Source organism: Pelobates fuscus, chromosome 7, assembly GCF_036172605.1.
Source record: "Pelobates fuscus isolate aPelFus1 chromosome 7, aPelFus1.pri, whole genome shotgun sequence".
Lineage (NCBI taxonomy): Eukaryota > Metazoa > Chordata > Amphibia > Anura > Pelobatidae > Pelobates > Pelobates fuscus.
Window position 1 is genome coordinate 84,703,273 of NC_086323.1, and position 21,971 is coordinate 84,725,243.

Sequence of the window (21,971 nt, forward strand, 5' to 3'; positions counted from 1 at the left end):
GTGGAGATGGCCAGTGAGGGACAGGAGAGGGAAGGGATGGATAGCAGTTGTGAATCAATGTCAGCCGACAGCTGCTGGAGGTCAATAGAGTTAAGGTTCCTCCTGAGCTGAGGGGGGTTAGGCTGAGGTTGTTGGGTGAGGGGGTAATTGAGAGCAAACGATAAGAGGTGGTGATCAGAGAGAGGAAATGGAGTATTGCAGATATTAGATAATGTACATGAATAGGAGAAAATAAGGTCAAGGGTATTGCCAGCTACATGAGTGGGAGAATTAGCCCACTGCAATAGTCCAAGGGAGGAAGTAATTGAAAGTAGTTTAGAGGCTGCTGGGGTTAAAGGTGGGTTAATGGGAATATTGAAGTCTCCAAGAATTAGGGATGGAATGTTGGAAGAGAGGAAGTAGGGTAGCCAGGCAGCAAAGTGGTCAAGGAAGAGGAGAGGGGAACCAGGGGGACGATAGATGACGGCAATGTTAGCAGAGAAGGGTTTGAAAAGGCGAATTGAATGAATTTCGAATGATGGGAAAGAGAGGGAAGGGGGGGCGGGCAGGGTTTTAAAGGAGCAGTGGGGTGAGAGAAGAAAACCTACACCGCCACCTTTAATCTCCGCTTGTCTTGGATTGTGGGTAAAGTGAAGACCACCAAAGGACAGTGAGGCAGGGGTAGCAGTATCCGAGGGAGAGAGCCATGTTTCTGTTAGTGCAAGTAGGTTTAGGGAGTGTGAGATAAATAGGTCATGGATGGAAGTAGATTTAAAGGTGCTGCACACAGAGCGTGCATTCCAGAGGGCAGCTTTAAAAGAGGAATTATAGTGAGAATTACATGGAATGGGTATTAGGTTGTAGTGGTTTCTGGTGTTTGAACCAGGTGGCTGAGTAGTGGAGGGACCAGGGTTTGGAGAGACATCACCTGCTGCTAGGAGTAGTAGGATGGAAAGGAAGAGAAGGTGCGAGTAAGATTTAAATGTTGGGGATGAGAGCTTGTATTTAAGGGATTTAGGAGGGGTGTGTGGAGAAAGGCTGGATAAATATGAGTAAAGTGCATGTGATGAATACAGAGATGAGGGGAGCAGAGAGGGAGCAATGAATATTAGAATATGAACCTCCAAGCATCACTAGTAAAAGGGCAATACATGAAGTAAATTAGCCTCAAATGACATACAAAGTTGCTTTGGTAACCCCCTAGCAGAGCTGGCTATGCACTCCATTTAGACTCCACCACGCTGGCAACGAAGCCAGTATTTCGGTGTCATGGAGGAGTTTTGCCCTTTTTGGAGAAGTGTTCCCAAGCAGGGCAAACTGGCAAAGAACAGAGGAGGAGCATACAGAAGTGTAGCACTCACATCTATAAGGAGAGGTAAGTGGAGACAGTTCCCCATTTGATATAGCATTTATTGAGAGTTTGCAGTCTCTAGCAGAACTAGGCATAACGATGAGTGAGTCAGTGACTACATCCAAATGGGGTTTCATTTTTACTATCTGGCATGGAAACCAGTGTTATTTAGTGCTTATCATTTCCTATCAATCCCTACGGAAGACCTTAAAATGTTAGCTTTAAAAGCAACGTTTTGTAGCATGGAAACATGTAAGAGGAGTCACCCATTTTAGAGTTTACCAGATTGTTGGCCACTGATTGCAACAAGTGTAGAAATGGGCCTTAGCTATGCAGTTCACTTTATTATGCACTTATGTATTTAGGTATGACACAGATTTGATAGAATAACCATTTTGGTGAATATAAAAATATTTAATAAATTAAAAGTGAAGCATTTGACTGTCAATATTTAGTTTGGTATTACAGTGGCATAATGATGGTAGTAGTTAAATAAAGTGATCATCGAGGAAGGCTTTTCACAGAGTAAGACAGACCCATCGCAACATTACACTGTTCAGAAAAACAAATAGTCTTATCTACTGATTTATATTCATTGCATAATATTCTGTTTTGCAATAACGGGACTTTGATCAAATTCCCAGTAAAATTAACGAGATCTTTGAGGTTAGAAAGCATGAAGTCATGACTTAATACTGTGGTATTCAACTAGAGTTAAGAATAATTATGGTTTCTACTTAATCAATGACAGAAGATTGCTGTTATACAAGAAAACATTGATATTCAAGTTGAACCTATCATTACAGCCTTTAAAGCAATGAATATATTATATGATATAATACTACTCATCTCCTCGCTTCCATCTCAGTATTAAAATGACCTGGGAACTGTGAGCATTACATTAGTGCAGGGGTTCCCAATTAATTTTTCCATTGAAACCCTTTGACATAGTGTACCAACATCATGAACCCCACCCACACCCAAAAGTGTAATGGGTTTTTTTTTTCGGCACATTTCTACGATAGTGAACAGATTTTAGTACTTAGGAACAGTTGTGGTTCTATGTATAGAGTTGGTGTTTGTATATAATTTTAGTATAGTAATACAAGGTGTGTTTGTATGCTATGCTTGCATTTACATGCAGTGGGGTTTTTGGATATAGTGTTGTATTTTAAATGTGGATGTACATTTGTGTGTAGTACTGGCAGGGCCGGCGCTACCATAAGGCGGCCCAGGCGGCCGCCTAAGGGCGCACCGGCCCTGGGGGCGCAAAATCAGGCTGAGCGGAAGGAGGGAAGCGCACTGCGCTCCCCTCCAACCGACGACCTGTTGTAGCGTGGCCGAGCGCCCGGTTCTGCGAGCGCCCGGTTCTGCGGGCGCGCGAGGGAGCACTCTCCCATGTGTGCTTCCTCTTCAGCTCCCTCGCGCGCCGCATACTAATACCGGAGCCGGAAGATGACGTCATCTTCCGGCGCCGGCATCCCTACGCGGTGCGCGAGGGAGCTGAAGAGGAAGCACACATGGGAGAGTGCTCCCTCGCGCCCGCCCGGGAGCCAGCCAGCCAGCCAGCCAGGGAGGGAGGGAGCCAGCCAGCCAACCAGCCAGGGAGGGAGCCAGCCAGCCAAGGAGCCCAGGAGCCCAGCAGCACCACTGGACCCCAGGGAATCCCTTCAGCACTCCAAAAAGGTAAGGAGGCTGAGGGATTAAATTAAAAAAAAAAACATGTGTTAGTGTGAGTGTGTGTATGCTAGTGAGTGTCAGTGTGTGTGTCTGCTAGTGAGTGTCAGTGAGTGTGTCTGCTAGTATCAGTGAGTGTGTCTGCTAGTGTCAGTGTGTGTGTTTGCTAGTGAGTGTCAGTGTGTGTGTTTGCTAGTGAGTGTCAGTGAGTGTGTCTGCTAGTGAGTGTCAGTGAGTGTGTCTGCTAGTGAGTGTCAGTGAGTGTGTCTGCTAGTGAGTGTCAGTAAGTGTGTTACTGTGTGTCTCTTACTCAGTGTGTTTGTTTGTGTATTAGTGAGTCTGTTTGATGTCTGTTAGTGAGTGTGTGTTTGTCAGTGAGAGTGTATGTTTTGTAAGTGAGTGTGTATGTATGTCTGTCGCTGAGTGTGTCTGTCAGTAAATGTGTGTGTCTGTTAGCTGGTGTGTATGCATCTGTTCGTGAGAGTGTGTGTGTGTCTTCAGCACTTACCTTTCTCTAGCGCCGGACTCCCTTGGCGCTGGGGATCCCTCCGCCTCTCAGCTCCGAATGCTCTTGCCGCGCACGCATTCAAACCGCCCATAGGAAAGCATTACTCAATGCTTTCCTATGGACGTTCAGTGTTTTAGAATAGCGGAAGATCCTCTAGCGGCTGTCAGTGAGACATCCACTAGAGGCTGGATTAACCCTCGGTGAAACATAGCAGTTTCTCTGAAACTGTTATGTTTTCAGCTGCAGGGTTAAAACTAGAGGGACCTGACACCCAGACCACTTCATTGAGCTGATGTGATCTGGGTGTCTGTAGTGGTCCTTTAATTGTGTGTGCATCTGCATGCACTGGCGTACATACAGCGGTCGCAGGGGTCACAGCCCTGCAACCCCTGCGACCAGGTGCCCGCTGCCATGTGTTGGAGGGGGCGAGGATATGAATGACATCATATCCCTGCTCCCTGTGTACCACACAGCGCAGCTGGCGCCCTGTGATGGGGCTGGGCTGCAGGACAGGACTCCAAGGAGCCAGACAGCATGCATCCAGGGGACAAGATTGAACTAGTATGTAATTGTGTATGTCTCTGTATGTATGTATGTATGTATGTATGTATGTAGGTCTCTGTATGCCTGTATGTAATTGTATGCATGTTTCTGTATGCATGTATGTGTCTGTATGTTTCTGTATGCATGTATGTCTCTGTATGTACAAATGTATGTGTCCGTATGCCTGTATGTCTTTGTACGTATGTGTCTGTATGCCTGTATGTCTCTGTATACCTGTATATATGTATGTGTCTGTATGACGGTATGTCTCTGTATGCGTGTATGTCTTTGTATGCCTGAATGTATGTATGTGTCTGTATGCCTGGATGTCTCTGTATGTATGTATGTTTCTGTATGTCTGTCTATGTATGTATGTGTCTGTATGACGGTATGCCTCTGTATGTATGTCTATATGCCTGCATGTATGTCTCTGTCTGTGTCTGTATGTCTCTGTATGATTATTTCTGTGTTTGTATGAACCTTATTTTAAACGAGGGTGGGGGGCACCAAAATGCATCTTCGCCTGTGTAACTAAAAATCCTAGCACCGGTCCTGAGTACTGGTGTTTGATTGAATGGTGTGTTTGAGTTGGAGTTCAGGGGTGTCTTTCACATTAACAAACAAAAACATACTGAAACACACACACATTCATATACACACTGACACATACACACACTGACACACAGATACTACACACACAAGCAGATACACACACACACTGGCACACAGATACACGTACTGGCAGATACACACACAGATACACACATACACACTGACACACACTAGCATATACACACTCACAGATACACACATACAAATACACACAATGACACACACACACACACACACACTTGCACATACACACACTCAGATACACACAATGGCACACAGATACACACACTGACAAATACACACACTGGCACATACACACAGATACACACACTGGTACACATATACACACACTGGCACATACACAAACACACACACACACACAGATACATACTGGCACATACATACAAACTGATACACACACTGGCAGATACACATAGATACACACACTGGCGGATACACACACAGACACACACACACACTAGCACATATACACTGGCACATACACAGATACACACAGTGACGGACCGCCTAGGTGCCTCCGCTAATCACTGCTTCCTAGCAACACTGAGTACTTTCAAGCGCTCCACCAGACACCATAACCACTGTAAACCCCACAGCCAGCGTTATAGCTTGGTTGGGTTCTTGCTGTCCTCCACCCACCCTGGACCCAAGACCAGGATCCAGCTTCCAGTGGGTAGACCTCTCCTACTCCAGAGCGTATAGCAGGATAGCTCTTACAAGAGCTAGTGATTATAACCCAAGGGAGTATAAGAGTATAGCAATCCCCAAAATGAATATTTATTTAGGTCATCACTTCAATTGCATGTATGGGAAAATTTCATATAAGGGAACGCTCCACTAAAATGTTTTCTCACTATCTAATATATACTCAAAGATCATGTGTATTTTTTCAGCATGTTTTCTTAGGAAGTATATGGAAAAAAAAAACAGATTGCAAAAGCCTTTGCAATCCCCACCCTTTATTCTTGGCACAGAATATGATTGTGTGGCAGCATATCAGAGGCTTCTCAATGAGGAGACACGTGTGCGCACATGCAGTGAGCAGTAGCACAGTGCACTCTAGCCCAGCACACCTGACAATTCTATTAGCTCTGTGGAGATGACAAAAGAAGAAAAATCCTCCCCAAGGTGCTGCAACAAAGTTTTATAAACTATCACATATTTTTTTCCAAGTTTAACAAAATGTCAACAGACTTCATGACAGATGAATTGCTTTACTTGACTCATATAAACTGGTGGACTGATTTATATAATTTTTTATTTATATGTTTGGTGTGTTCCTTTAACACTAACATACAAAAAAAAACATTGCAATATAGTAAGGCAATGTATATTGTCATGTTATAATTGTTTTTAAAACAAATACAGGGTTGTTCACTAAACACTGTAATTTTGCAGATTAAATCTGAATAGGAAAACTAGTAAGGCAAAAGTAGTCGATCTGGAAAACAAATTCCAACTCAGTCGTAGTCGTAGTCACAGGTTGGCTATTTTTTCCTTAGTTTTGCCATTCATATTTAATTCATAAAAATTCTAAATTTAGTGGACAACTATGATGGACATGGGACCCATGGACAAAGGTATAGCTGGAAACAATACTAAAGCTTATAATGCTGGGCCATTTGTGCATTTTTCTTTTTCCAAGGGAGACATACATGCATGTTACAAAGTTCCACTAATATTATTACTGCCCAGCAAGATACATATTTTGTCCCTAATTATATTGGCCAGCACACACATCAATCAATAGACAGACCGACCAGGCTTCAGAGTAGCCAGTCCACTCTTTAGGGTTGTCTTCTTTAATTACACATGTAAATCAGCTGACTGGTAATAGCTTGATCAACTTGAAGAGAGTTTGTGACCACTACATTGGGGAAAAAGAAAACCTGAAGTGTAGTTTAAATTTATTTTATAATACATGAGGACTTTTGTTAATACATTATTATATTTGTCAAGATGGCAATAGGAGCACATTTGTTGAACAGCAGTTGGCCATTTGCCTTCAGTTTTGGTATGCTAGAGCCATTGTTTACCGGACAGGTATGTCTAAATTAAAATCATGAGATTGTCATAAGGAAATTGTTGCTGTATATTTCATTTATACTGGACTCATAAACTAGTGGCCTGATCCTTTTTTTAATGCTGTTTAATGTTTTAAAGAGGAATGATCACTTCCTATCGCAGTGTCATGTTTAGTTATCTGCAATTTCTTTTAGCAGATATATGTTTTTGTGATGTGCGTGTGAAATAAAATTAAACTGAGAAATCGGCATCTCCATCTCAGTTCCTTGAAAATACCTGTAATAAGTTGTCTTGTGCACCTGGCATTCAGTATAAAGAAAGCATACAGAGTATTGGGAAATGTAAATAGTGTAACTGTATATCCTCCTCATTTGCAATGTTTGTCCTGGCGTTGTCTTGTCTTGTCTGAACTGGATTATGATGTAACTTGTTAAATTCTAATAGAAATTTTGAAAATTGAATGTCCTGAAAAAAACATAAATCAAGTTATAGATGATTTTCAATGGTGTAAATACCAGAAAAGTGACAATCCCCCCTTTATCACTTCAGGTATTATTTACAGGGTCCGAATACAGAATATTCTTAAACACAAATGTTCACACAACTTTAAGCTTTATAGTGATGTTCTCTGGAGTATCTCTTTATGATTTGACCCCTAGTCTCTATACAAGTTGCATGTAGGTGCAGACTGATTAGAGCTAGTATTTTATGCTAAGTATAGTTTATCAGTTATTCAGCACAATTGTAACATACTTTTTTTCCAAATGCCAAAATGTGGACAAAACTAGTTAATCTTGTATAAATTCTCTAATTTAGATAAAGTCTCAGGTTTGCTATTTTCCCCTCAATTTTGATTTCTATTTGCCACGGTTTTTACTTAAATAAATCACCTATTTAACCCCTTAAGGACCAAACTTCTGGAATAAAAGAGAATCATGACATGTCACACATGTCGTGTGTCCTTAAGGGGTTAAGGAAGTCACAATATATACCTAGTGTTTTCAAAGTAATTTGACCTTTTTTTTTTTTTTTTTTAAATTCTTTATTTATTCCAGTGCAAAACATCACAAGCAATACATGCACAGTAATACAGAAATTCCAAACATAAAGCAAGTATATTGATACCGTTACATGAAATACCAACAAGAGGAGTGAACTAGCATGAATTTCCAGGTCACCCTGTCTCGTATCCCCATAAGCATGCCCAACTCCCGTTCACCACAGAAATCAAAAACCCCACAGGAGCTTGGATGTTCCGCCTGGCTTTTTTGTTATTATATAAAACAGTAATCGGTTAACCGATGAATAAGGTCGGCCGCACCTCCATCGCAAATTTGAGGAAAGAAGCATCTCGATAGAGTTTAGCACCCCAGCGTACTACCTTTCCTGTAGCATTAGCGTCACTCAAAAATAGTTCCGCTACGTGCGGCTCAGCCGTAAGAAGATTAAGAGACAGGAGAAAAGAGAAAGATGAAAGGTAGAGCCCGAGAGGTCGGGGCCTTAGAGAATGGGAGAGAGAGAGAAGGAGGAGGGGGGGGGGGGGGGAGGGGGGGGTATCCGAGGAGTGAAGCCCCTCACGAAGCCTCGTGAGGGGTATGATGCCCGCTCACCACTATCTCATACAGGATTAATTAGTTCTTCTCCCTGTAGGTCGTATCTAGTCCGCCTAAAAAACCGCCTAACACAGAGGTCCCCTAGTAACATCTAGACGCCCCAATCAGTCCCTACCGTCTTAATCGCTGACAGTGCAATCTATCCAGGGGCCCCAAAGTTTGTCAAATTTCTTCGTTGTCCCCCTCACCCGAGCTGTCAACTTGTCCATCAGAAAGGTGTCTTTTATTTTTTGTATCACCGTCGCTATCGTAGGGGTCTCCCCCTGTAGCCATACCTGCGCCAGAGCTCTCCTAGCCGACAGATTTATCTTTTGGACAAGGGCCTGTTCCATTTTCGTCCAACCATCCATGGATCTAGACAGTAGGAACACCCACGGGTCTAGCCTCACTTCCCTGCCTAAAATTTCCCTCAGTAAAGCAGCTACTCGTTTCCAATAGGCTTGCGCCTCCAGGCACTCCCACCACATGTGGATATACGTGCCCTTGTGACCGCAACCTCTCCAACAGAGGTCCGTCGGGTTTTTGCCCATCCGGTGCAGCGTTACTGGGGTTGTGTACCACCTGAATAACGTCTTATAGGATTGTTCCTGCAGCGAGACGCACACCGACGATTTTGCCGCGGCCTCCCATATCTCTTGCCATTCTATTCCTTCCAATACCTCGTTAAGATCTGCCTCCCACCTATGTATGTATGTGATGTCACCCCATTCTAGCGTACTTGTGCTCAAGTGGGAATACAAGCACGAGATCAGGCCCGTAGGGAACTGTTCCCTCTTACACATTTTTTCAAAGAATGTTAATTGCATCGTTGCAGCCGCCTTGATCCTGAAACCCCGGGCAAAATCTCTGAGCTGCAAGTACCGGAAGTAATCAAAGGGACGCAGAGGAGCTCTGCTCTGTAGTGCATCGAATGTGATGAAGGTGCCGTTTTCAAAGAGGTCGCACAACCGCTGTAATCCTGAGTTTTCTATACCCTTGAAATCTCGAGGGCACATGCCCGGTATAAACTTTTTATTTCGCAAAAATGGGGTCATGGGTGATGGTACAGAAGCCAGTCTGTATTTAAGTACTGCAGCGTCCCAGACCCTAAGGGAAGTGTGAATCGCTGCGCAATCCACTCGATCTGCTGGTCTATGTTCCTTAGGAATCCACATAAGAAATTGTGGTCTATCTGGGCCCATCATGGTGGATTCCAGATCCACCCACCTCCGCTCCCCTGGGGGGGAGTGCCACAGTGCAATCTGAGTCAATTGAGCCGCCACATAATAAAAATATAAGTTCGGGAGACCAAGGCCTCCCCTGTCTTTTGCCCTATACAGGACGTTGCGGGAAACCCTTTGCCTTTTATTCTGCCAGATAAACCTTCCTATGGCCTGTTGAAGCGGTCCCAAGGCGGATTTACTCAAGTGGACTGGCAGAGCCTGGAACAAAAAAAGTATCCTAGGCAGCACATTCATTTTTACTGAATGCAATCTTCCGATCCACGAGATCGGCTTGTCTACCCATGTCTCCATGTCAGCTATCAACTGTCTAATCAGTGGGATATAATTTTGCCTATGGAGTTGAGAGGGGTCCGCTGTCAACCAAATGCCCAGGTATTTAATCTGGTCCTTCTCTATCCGTAGGTGATAGGTCCTCCCTATAGACGCTGCGTCTTCGTCCGTCATACCTAAGGGGATCGCGCTCGATTTATGCAGGTTGACCTTATATCCCGACACCTCCCCGTATGCTTCCAGCATCCTAGTCAGTGCCTCCATGGAGGCCTCCGGTTCTGTTAACGTCAACAAGACGTCATCTGCGAAACCCGAAACAACGTATTGTGTGTCTCCCACCAAGATACCCTTAACATCAGGAGCTTCTCGTATGGCCTGCATGAGGGGCTCCAGCGAGAGCACGAATAGCAGCGGTGAAAGAGGGCAACCCTGCCTCGTACCATTGCTCAGGTGGAACGGTTCGACTCGCGCTCCCGAAATTGGAATCTGTGCCCTAACGTTGGAGTACATAGCTTGAATAGTTGTAATAAACGGGGCCGGCACGCCATAGTGTCGCAACACCTCAAATAAGTAAGGCCATTTCACTCTATCGAATGCCTTTTCGGCATCTAGGGACAACAGTAGTGTCGGGGTGCCCTTCGTGACCTGCCTCCCTATGAGATCTATATTGCGTCTCGTGTTCTCGAAAAGTTGTCTCCCAGGTATAAAGCCCACCTGATCCGGGTGAATCATACCCGTAAGGAGTGGGCCTAATCTGCCCGCAAGCACCTTTGCCAAGATCTTTGAGTCGTGGTTGATCAAGGAAATAGGGCGAAAGTTCTCCGGGACCGAGTCGTCCCTTCCAGGTTTGGGCAATAGAACGATATTCGCCAAGGACATATCTCTATCAGGCGTCCCCCCATCCATCAACTCATTAAACCAGGGTTCCAAGTGAGGGAGGAGTTCTTCCCGGAAGGTTTTATAGTAGCTCCCCGAAAAGCCATCAGGTCCAGGTGCTTTGTTGCTTTTCAAGGCGGATATTGCCGCGTCTATCTCCTCTCCCGTGATACGGCTTCCCAGTACATTCGAAACCGCTGCTTCTAGTTTAGGGAGTCGTAATCCAGATAGGAAATTCTGAATCCCTTCTAGTTCCCGGCCCGTGTCCGTGGCGCCTTCCGAAGAGTGGTTATAAAGTTTAGCGTAAAAATCTGAGAACACCGTGGCTATGTCTGTGGGGTTTGTCTGGTAGATACCCGCTTCATTCTTGATCCTCGTAATGTGTGTGCTCCTTTGCCGTGGTCGAAGGGATCTAGCTAGCAAGGTATCCATCTTGTTCGCCTTCTCATAGAAGGTGCGCTTGGCCCATATCATAGCCCTTGCGGTATCATCCAGGAGCGTTTCTCTAATCGAGATCCTTATGTTCTGCAATGATGTCAAATTGGCAGGCGTAGGGTCCGATTTGTGTCTGTTTTCCGCCGTTCTCAATGCTTCCAGTAATGTGGCCAATCGTTGAAATTTACGTCGCTTCCTCAACGTCGCTTCTCTGATCAGTACACCCCTAATGACCGTCTTATGGGCTGCCCACACCGTAGCCTTCGTAACTCCTGACTCCGCTTCCCTTTCAAAGTAGTCCCTGAGTTCCGAACGAATAATCTCTACAATAGCTGGATCTTGGAGTAGAGACGTATTCAACCGCCACGACCAAGGGGACGCCGCGCTTAGCCTGTCTAGGGTTAGGGAGATATCTGCGTGATCCGACCAGGTTATGGACCCCACCCTGGACTCTGATACCCTGGGAACAGTTAGTGAGTTTACAAGAAACAGGTCTATCCTTGAATACGTGTCGTGAGGTGGCGAGTAGAACGTATAGTCAGTATCGTCTGGATGTTGAGCCCTCCATATATCCAGCAAATCAGTGTGTTGTATAAAAGTGTGTAACAATTTATCTTGCCCTCCCCGTTTATGCGATCTCGGAGCTCCCCTACAGGGCCCCCTGTCCATTGCTGGGGATGGAGCCGCGTTAAAATCCCCCCCTACGATGACCATACCATGTGGCAGCGAGTTGACCACGCGGGTCATCTCTGTCCAGAATTCCCTGGACTGCTCGTTAGGGGCGTAGAGATTGAGAACATGGATAGTGTGAGAGTGTAAGGACCCTGATACTAAAACATAGCGTCCGCTCGGATCCGTACTGACCTTGCTAACCCTGAGCGGGCATCTATGATGTATAAGAATAGCTACCCCGTTCCTCTTATTGAGTGCTCTGGCCTCAAACGAGGTTCGAAATGTATGATCTTTAAGGGCAAACTTAGCTGATTTCGGCAGGTGCGTCTCCTGCAGGAAGGCTATATCCGGGTTCATGCGCTTCAGTTCCCGAAACATGAGACGTCGCTTTTTAGGGGCATTTAGACCCTTAACATTAAGGGACATTAGTTTCACAGGCATAACTCATCTTGTGGAATATCGCTATTGTGGAGCCTACCGACACTACCATCTGTGGCCAAGATACTGAGGGCGTTCCTCGATTCCCCCCCCAGAGGAGAGATATGATGGGAAAGGGCAGAGTGGAGAGGGAATAGAAAAAGTAAAGAGAAGAAGAAGGAAGAACAACATAACATATTGTACAAAAGTCGCCTGGTCTTACCTAAAGCCAGGCTTATCCGGGGTATATGTCCCGTCATCCCCATAACTAAGAAAAGGTTCTGGGATGCTCGGGACATGGACCAGCCAATAATGGCACTACTTGAGTGCCAACTGAAGTTAAATATAGGAAAAAACACTGCAGACCCTGCATAACCCTTAACGGCAGGGAGGGCAAACAAAACCGAGTAAATGAGCCAGAGTATCTAATATCTTATGCTCCAATATGCATAACCAGAGGAGACATAGTTGAGAAGGTATTAATCGTAATTGAACAAATGTATTTCTTTTTGTTGTTTTATTTTGTATTTTTTTTTTTTTTTTCCCCTTTTTTTTTTTTTTTTTTTTTAACTATTATTCTTGTTTTTTTTTTTTTCTAATATAAGATATATAGTTTTTTTTTTTTTTTTTTGCTAAGTAGAAGTCGTACACACCAATAAAGCAAGCCTAATATAAGGCAATGAATAAACGAATAACCCGGTGCTGAGAGAGTGCTGCAAAAGAAATAAACGAATGAGTACATAGGTATAGTGCAAGAATAAACTCGGGCGGATGGCCGCCGGTGCGGAGGGGCGTCCCCCAAGGTGAGACTACGTTCCCAAGCCAGGGATAGGAGGGGCCAGGAGCAGGGAGGGGAAGGTCACTCTACCCCATACTACCTAGGGGGATCCCGGCGCCATCTCGTGGCTCCGGCCCAGACACCACCCTCCCCCACCCATACGGGGACGAGAGAGCGAGCCCACGCTTCCATGCCCCCTGTAGGGCCTAACCATCTAAGCCAACCATAGCAATTACACCTCAAAAAACTAGGGCCCTATTGCCTACCCGGCTCCCCACGGTTCCGTCCCCCACCCGTGCAAACATAATACAACGCAATACAATTGCGCAAAAAAGTACATAGCGACATACATAACAGTAGCCAGACATCATCCCCCCACCTCCCTCCTTGCGGCCGTGGGTTATATAAAAACAGTAGCCCGGGAGAGAGAAAAAAAAAAGAAAAAGGGAGGGGGGGGGGGGGGGGACAACATCGTCTAAAGGCATGATAGTTCCGTAGTCTACTTTGAGATGCTGGCTAGGAGGCAAATGACCCCCAGTCCCGATCCTCTCCGATCCCCGCACCCCAACATGAGAAAACAGAAATATAAAAATAAACGGTGAATCTGACCACCCCGGCGTGCAGCCCATAAAGAAAAAACATAGGGGGCACGCATAATCAATGAAGGGGCGTCATGTCTCAGCAACCCTAACCCACCCAATAAGGGGAATAGGTGCTCCACGAACCCACCCGGGCCCGAGGGCCTTCTCAGGGACCCTCACGGGAGCTCCCCAACCATGCCCCCACTGGGTGAGCCCCAATGGAAATTAGGCTCCAAAAACCCGCCATACCATCCGCATCTTAAGAGCCCCCCCTCCGGAGTGGAGAGACAAAAAACCCGATCTCCTCTCCGCCAACCACCGCCGGATCCGGGTCGGCCTACCACACCGGGACTCACTCACCCGCCGTGTCCCACTCACCGGGGAGGGGACGCAGCTCCTCTACGGCAGGAGGAAGCTCCGACAGCTCGATCTGGTCTCGGATATCCAGGCTCCTCAGAAACGCCGCCGGGTCTCCGTCCGCGTACAAGGTTTTGGTGCGACCATCCCGGAACGCCAACAAACGGAATGGAAAGCCCCAAGCGTATTTCACTCCATGCCTCTGTAGGAGCCCCGTCACAGGGCGCCACAGCCTTCTTTTTTGGAGTGTGGCCGGTGTCAGGTCTTGAAACAGGGTGAGTTCTACCCCGCCATACCTGATTGGGCCCTCTCTACTCCTCTTCAGCAGGGCTTCTTTCGTCTGGTAGAAGAGAAACTTAATAATCACGTCCCTCGGGCGGTTGTCAGTCGCTCTTCTTGCCCTGAGAGCTCTGTGCGCTCTCTCGATATGCCACTGATTATCCGGCATGTCCGGCAGCAAAGGCTTCAGGATCTTAGTGACCACTTCCAGCAGCGGGCCCTCACCTTCCTGTTCGGGTAGACCCCGAAGCCTGATGTTGTTCCGCCTGGACCTGTTCCCCAGGTCGTCCAGGGCAGATTCCGCCGCGGTCAATCTGGAAGACAGCTGGTTAATCTGAGCCGTAGCGGCATTGTGGGCCACGACCGTGGACTCCACACGCTGCTCCAGCACCGCCGTCCTCGCTCCCAAGGCCTGAATTTCGGCCTTGACCTCGTGTGTGTTTCTGGTGATTTCCGCAGCTAAGTAACCGCGAACCTCCGCCAGTTTTGCTAGGATTTGCGCAGTATTAGCTTCCGACACTTCCGAGGCCGCCGCCGCTCCCGGGCTAGAGGGTGATCTCGGAGCCATCGGGCTTTCCCGTCCGCCATCTTGGGCTTGCGATCGCATGGCGCGGGAGGCCGCAAACAGATCAATCACCGTGGCTCCGTGTTCCGATGGCTTTTTGGACTGTTTCTTCGGTGCCCGCCTGTCCATAATGGCTCCCCCGGTTATTTTCTCGTCCAGGTCAGTGTTTTTAGCGCTATTGTAAGCTTATGGCATCGTGGTCCTAACGGAGCTTCAGGAGGACACGTCCATCTTGCTCCGGCTTCAGACCACCTCAATTTGACCTTTTTTGACCATGCTTAAATGGTTTAAAGTTGAAGTAACCGTTTTAAAACATTTTAGGGCTTATTCACTAAACGGTGAATTACACTGAACATTCAGTGACATTGAAGATTTTAGGTAAAAAGAGCGGCATTGTATATATTCTCTGTTTCAACAATTTTCTTTTCCATCAGTTTTAGCCTTGTTTGAAATGTAAGTGAATAAATCTGATTACTTGTAAAATATTATTTATACCTTTTTTTTTTTTTTTTTTTTGCTAAAATCACCTTACCTTGTCCCCTTTAACATTGAAAATCCCATTACTAAATACTGCGGAGTGTCAATCATAATACATACCATGAAAAATATTTTGGATGTGGCAACTATAATTAGTACCAGCATGTGTAAAATTAGTCTGGTTTCTAGAAGTATTTTCTGCAGACCATCTATTTTACCTAAAAACAAAAGCCTGACAAATAATATATTTATATTATAGGGGAAAGTTCCTTTTCACCCCAAAATAAATGCAAAGCTGCAATAATGAAATAATCCGACCTCATAAAATAAAGACTTCAGATGAGACCGCTTCAGGGTTGTACAAAAAATTGACAAGGGGATTACGTACTTTACTCTAAAATAGCCGATTCAAAAATATTTCTCAACTTGCTTATTTTATATATAAAAATGTTCTAGGTAAAATTTTCAATTTAATTGTCAGTTATCCATAATTCCCAATTTAATGAATAATTCTGTACACTTATCAATCTAGTTTAACCTTTTAATCATGACATTCTAGACTTGTTGGTCCTGAAGTGCTTAAATGTGTAAGGTAATGACGATTGCTTTGGAGAATCGTAGATGTGGGGAAATGTCATTGTTTTCTTTTCAGATCCATCATATTTTCTGAAACACACAAAATCTTTATGCTGTTGTGACATTGATGGAAAGTGCTGGCCTGTAGTATATAGCAATCACATTCTAACATGTTTTCAACAAAATGTATCTAGAAATAGGTTTTGAGTAATGATCATCTTCCATAAAGTCTTACATATTGCTCTACATCACTTTTCACATGCTATCCATCAGACTCTAGAACTGAAGTGTGTCCAGAAATATCAGGTGGATCTGGCACTATGAATTAGAGTCAAAACTCGTGGATGAGATATTAAGTCCATATAACATTTGCAGTCGGTGGTTCAGAATCCTCATAGTTTTGTCACTGTGTTAATTGTATTCTGGTCATTTTAGATGTCTCGGCCTATGGAGAAAAATATAGCTGTAATCGGTGCTGGAATTAGCGGCCTTGCTGCCTTGAAATGCAGCGTAGAAGCTGGAAATCGGACCACCTGTTTTGAAAGAAGTGACAATGTGGGGGGTCTTTGGGGTTTCACAGTGAGTTGATTCATCTGTTACATAAATTATGTTTTTCACTAAACTATTTCTGCAGTGTTCTACTTTGTATCTTTTAACCAATTAATTTTATAAATAATAATGTGACTTATATTTGGGTATAATATTATACAACATGGTTCTTGATTTACAATATTATAGAATGCATTTATTGTGGTTATGTGCTGAGTTTATCAATGTTCATGTGGGCAATTAACTTGTGAATGTTCAAATAATTTTTTTGAACTTGGATCTCTCTGATAAAGATTGTCATGAATAACTATATTTTAGGGATAGTGCTAAAATAGATAATTAAGGGCTATGGCCAAAGGCTTATATTTTCACCTGCATATGTTATAATTTTATAATGTATGCAAGTCTTGCAAAATGTATCAAACTGATTTGAAAGAACACACTGAAGTTGGCAATAAATCTGTTTATTATTAAAGGAACACTCCACTGCCCAAATGGACACAAAATTAAAAATCCTTGTTTAGTAGATACAGCACCAGTGAATACATGCATGCATTCATTGGGGATATATCTTACAACAGTTAGAGTTGACTCTCCTCTGTTTATTTACTTTTTCTGGCTATTCTCAGCCAACCTGAACCTTTCACTTTCAGGCACATCTTCTGATATTTATGACACCCCACTCGCCTTCTCTAACATCAGTTGTTTTAAAGGACCACTATAGTGCCAGGAAAACATACTCGTTTTCCTGGCTCTATAGAGTCCTTGGGCCCCCCTCACCCTCAGGGCCACCCTCCCGCCAGGCTCTAGGGGGAGGAAGGGGTTAATCCCTTACCTTTTTTCCAGCGCCAGGCTCCCTCGGCGCTGGGGACTCTCCTCCTCCTTCTTTCCCGTCATCGGCTGAATGCGCATGCGCGGCACGAGCCACACACGCATTCAGCCAGTCTCATAGGAAAGCATTCTCAATGCTTTCCTATGGACGCGGGCGTCTTCTCACTGTGAAAATCACAGTGGAAAGCGCCTCTAGTGGCTGTCAATGTCACGATTCGGGAAACCAAACACGCTAACACACACACAGAAAAGGTGCTGTACCGGACCTTAGAGAGCCGGGCTAAGCACACAAAGAATAGTTAGGAGACAAGCCGAGTAAGGGGAACCAGAAGACAGAATAACGAGAAACAAGCCGAGGTCAAAGGGTAGGAGAAAGTCACAAAGTCAGATAAACAAGCCAGAGAGTACGTAACCAGAAACACAAGTTCAGTAGCAAAGCTAGCAAGCAAAGACCACAACAGGGAAGGGAGGAACAGGAAAGGTAAGTATTTAAACCATAAGGTTAATTCTGATTGGATAATTTCCAATCAGAATTAACAATCACACGTGGGAGGTATCTAGACCCCCCACTGTGATTGAGGCACTGTGCCTTTAACGCCGGGTCAGGTGGCTGACCCCGGCGTGTAATAAATTGGGTGGTCTACCAGCGTGCAGCGTCATGCATGCTGCCGCTGAGGGACGTAGAGGAAGACGCATGCGGCATCCGAGGCTGGGAGGATGCCGCTCGCCGAGTGCACGAGGAGGAGGGGGCCGCGGACGGCTGGAGGGTGAGTGCTGCGAGTGGAGTGCAGCCGCCCGCGGGATGCTGACATTACCCCCCCCCCCCCCTCGAAGACCGCCCGGAGGGCGGGAAGCAGAAGGCTTCAAAGGAAACCGGGCATGAAAGGAGCGGACCAAAGAGGGAGCGTGCAGATTAGAGCTCGAAAGCCAAGACCGCTCCTCAGGGCCGTACCCCTTCCAATCCACCAGATATTGCAGCCGACTCCTAGAAACACGAGAGTCGAGAAGGGCAGCCACTTCGTACACGTCACTAGGGACAGCGTTAGGGGAAACTGGCCGCCCGAGGGGATGAGAGAACTGGTTACACAGCAAGGGCTTCAAAAGCGAGATGTGAAACGTGTTCGGAATACGCATGGAAGGAGGCAAGTCTAGGGAGTAGGAAACGTGGTTAACCCTACGTAACACCTTGTAGGGACCAAGAAATCTGGGAGCAAACTTCATCGAGGGAACCTTGAGACGGAGGTTCCTGGAGGACAACCATACCCTATCACCTAGAACATAAGAAGGGGCCGCAAACCTCTTCTGAGCAGCTGCTGAACGAGACAGCGCAATATGGACCTGATCCCACATCTTCTGCAAAGAGGCGAGGTGCTGGTCCAAAGCGGGCATTCCCTTGTCGGAGAACGCACCGGGAAGGACAGAAGGCCGAAACCCATAAGCAACCTCAAAAGTACTTAAGCCAGTAGACGAATGAGACACCGTATTCCTGGCAAATTCAGCCCACGGAAGAAGGCGAGACCAGTCGTCCTGGTGCGGATTAGTTAAGCAGCACAAATACAATTCCACAGACTGATTAGCACGTTCGGCCGCACCATTAGATTGCGAGTGATAGGAGGAAGTGAACGACAAGGAGACCCCCATCTCAGCACAAAAGCCCCTCCGAGAGACAAATTGAGGGCCCCTGTCAGATACGATGTCCTGAGGTACCCCATGCAAGCGGAACACTTCTTTGGCAAACACCTGAGCTAACTGAACCGCAGAAGGCAGTTTCTTAAGCGGAATAAAGTGCGCCATTTTAGAGAACCTATCCGTCACAGTCAATATCACTGTCTGACCATCAGAAGGAGGAAGGTCTACAATGAAATCCATGGATAAGTGGGTCCATGGTTTCTTGGGTATAGATAGAGGTAACCGTAGACCCTGGGGTCTCAGATTAGGGGACTTACACTGCGTACAGACCCGACAAGCCTGTACAAAATCCACTACGACTCGCTTAAGTGAAGGCCACCAGAACTGTTGAAGGAGGCCCTTATAGGTTTTGGTAACCCCCGGATGACCAGCAATTTTGGCGGTGTGAAATAAAGTTAACAACATTTTTCTGTAATTTACTTTACCGTATAGTTTACCAACCGGCGTCTCAGGGGGTGCTTGGGTTTGGTATGTCTTAATGCTATCAAGGAAAGTTGACGAAACAACCAAACGGGTAGCAGCTATTATCTGAGACGCAAGTGCAATAGGTTCAGGAGTCGGGTTAACAAATTCTAAAGGTTCATACTGTCGAGAGATAGCGTCAGCTTTGGCATTACGGCAACCAGGTCTATAGGTAATAACGTATTGGAAGCGTGAAAGAAATAGAGACCATCTAGCCTGCCGGGCGGACAACCTTCTAGCATCAGCTATATAGGAGAGGTTCTTATGATCTGTTATAACCATAATTTTGTGTCTAGAACCTTCTAATAAGTACCTCCATTCCTTAAAAGCTAACACAATAGCTAATAGTTCCCTGTTCCCAACATCGTAATTCTTTTCTGGATCAGACAACCTTTTTGAAAAGTAACAACAGGGATGGAGGGGTTCGTCATACGATAACCTCTGTGACAGTACTGCTCCCACACCTGATTCAGAAGCGTCTACTTCCATAACAAAGGGAAGAGAAGGATCAGGGTGGTGTATCACTGGAACAGAGGCAAATGCCTTCTTGAGAGTTTTGAAGGCCTTAAGGGCTTCAGGAGTCCAAACCCTAGGGTGTAGACCTTTTTTAGTCAGCTTCGTTATAGGGGAGATAAGTGGTGAAAAGTTTTTTATAAATTTCCTATAATAGTTAGCAAATCTTATAAATCGCTGGATAGCCTTAAGTCCTTGGGGAAGTGGCCAGGACAGTATGGCCTCCAATTTAGCAGGGTCCATACTGAAACCCTGTTCAGAAATTATATATCCTAGGAATTGCACAGAGGTCTGATCGAACAAACATTTTTCTAACTTACAATAAAGTCCGTTCTGTAATAACTTTTTAAGCACCATCCTAACATGATTATGATGTGACTTCAAATCAGGAGAATATACAAGTATGTCGTCGAGGTACACCACGGCACAGACATGCAATAGATTCCTAAGGACCTCATTTACGAGGTCCTGAAACACAGCAGGAGCATTACACAGTCCAAAAGGCATGACCAGATATGCGTAATGCCCACTGCGCGTATTGAACGCTGTCTTCCACTCGTCATTCTCCTTTATGCGGACAAGGTTATAAGCCCCCCTGAGGTCTAATTTAGTAAAGTACTTAGAACCCTTAACACGATCAAACAACTCAGTGATGAGGGGGATAGGGTAGGCGTTTTTAATCGTTATATTGTTCAGACCCCTGTAGTCTATACATGGCCTTAGGTCACCCTCCTTTTTGGCAACGGGAGGTTGGCTAGAAGGGGGTAATGCTAGTAGCGTAGTATTGGGTGAAGCAGGTAACATCTGTGTATACATACGCCTCTGACTATGTCTCTCTAATATGATTATCAATATGGATGATATAATCAATAAGATCATCCAGAAGGACAGGCAATTCCCTGGACGTTATTTCATCCAGGATGTAAGCGGCCAAACCTTCATGAAAGCCCGTTACGAGAGTGTCATTATTCCAAACCACTGCAGCTGCTGTAGTGCGGAATTCAATAGTGTAATCCGCTACCGATCTGTTCCCTTGTCGAACCCTAAGCAGAGCTTTGCCAGCAGAAGCAACCGTACCGGGTAGATCGAAAGTACATTTAAAGGCTGTCAAAAACTCAGCAAAGGATGTAGGGGGACGTATTTTCCCATATGGGATTAGCCCATGCTAAAGCTTTCCCGGATAGATGGTTAATAAGGAAAGCAATCTTGGTTCTATCAGTGGGATAGGAATGAGGATTCACTACTAAATGGATATCAATTTGGTTGAGGAAACCACGACATAATGACGGATCACCACTATAACGCTGTGGTGGCGTCATTTGCACTACATGAGCAGGAGCGGGTACTGACTCAGGAACAGGGTCTGGCATTGTAGCAACTGCTACTTGGACACCAGGCTGCAAGTGAGCGGTACGATCCAGTATGATTTGTAAAGCCTGAGCAAATTGGCCCATACGGTGGTCCAAACCATCCATTCTGGCTTCCTGATTAACCAATAACTGTGGAATGTCAGCAGGTTCCATTTTGGCCCTGTTGTAAAGTCACGATTCGGGGAACCAAACACGCTAACACACACACAGAAAAGGTGCTGTACCGGACCTTAGAGTGGCCGGGCTAAGCATGGGGAAACTTATGAAAAGCTACCCAAGGATCCATTGGAAAAGATACAAAGAGCACTGAAAAATATGCTTATACAGGCTGAAGAGGTAGGAATCCTAAAAGCGTCAGAATACAAATTCCTGGATATAAATTTTCCGAAAACTCCAACATTCTACTTCTTACCAAAGATACATAAAAACCTGAGAACACCACCAGGCAGACCTATTATTTCTGGCATTAATTCCATCACTTCAAACTTGTCTCAGTACATTGATCATTTCTTACAACCATATGTATTTGGAGTGAAATCACATCTAAAAGACACAACGCAGATGATTCGGGAACTGGCTTCCGTGGTATGGAAGGAAAATCTCATCCTGGTATCCATGGACGTAACATCACTGTATACCATAATCGAACATGAAGTAGGGTGCAATTCAGTTAAGAACACCCTGAGGAGGATTGGAGATCTAGAAGAGTCACAAATCACGTT

The 21,971-nt window shown here is 45.3% G+C and overlaps 1 protein-coding gene across 1 annotated transcript in view; it reads left to right on the forward strand.

Annotated features, from left to right (window-relative positions):
• Window positions 1-16,276: 16,276 nt before the first annotated feature.
• The window catches only part of FMO3 (flavin containing dimethylaniline monoxygenase 3), a 46,561-nt gene continuing 40,866 nt past the window's right edge, over window positions 16,277-21,971 (forward strand). Inside the window, exon 1 of the mRNA XM_063426160.1 lies at window positions 16,277-16,414. Coding sequence (XP_063282230.1) covers window positions 16,283-16,414 — 132 coding nt within the window. The 5' untranslated portion in view covers window positions 16,277-16,282. The remainder of the gene's footprint in view (window positions 16,415-21,971) is intronic.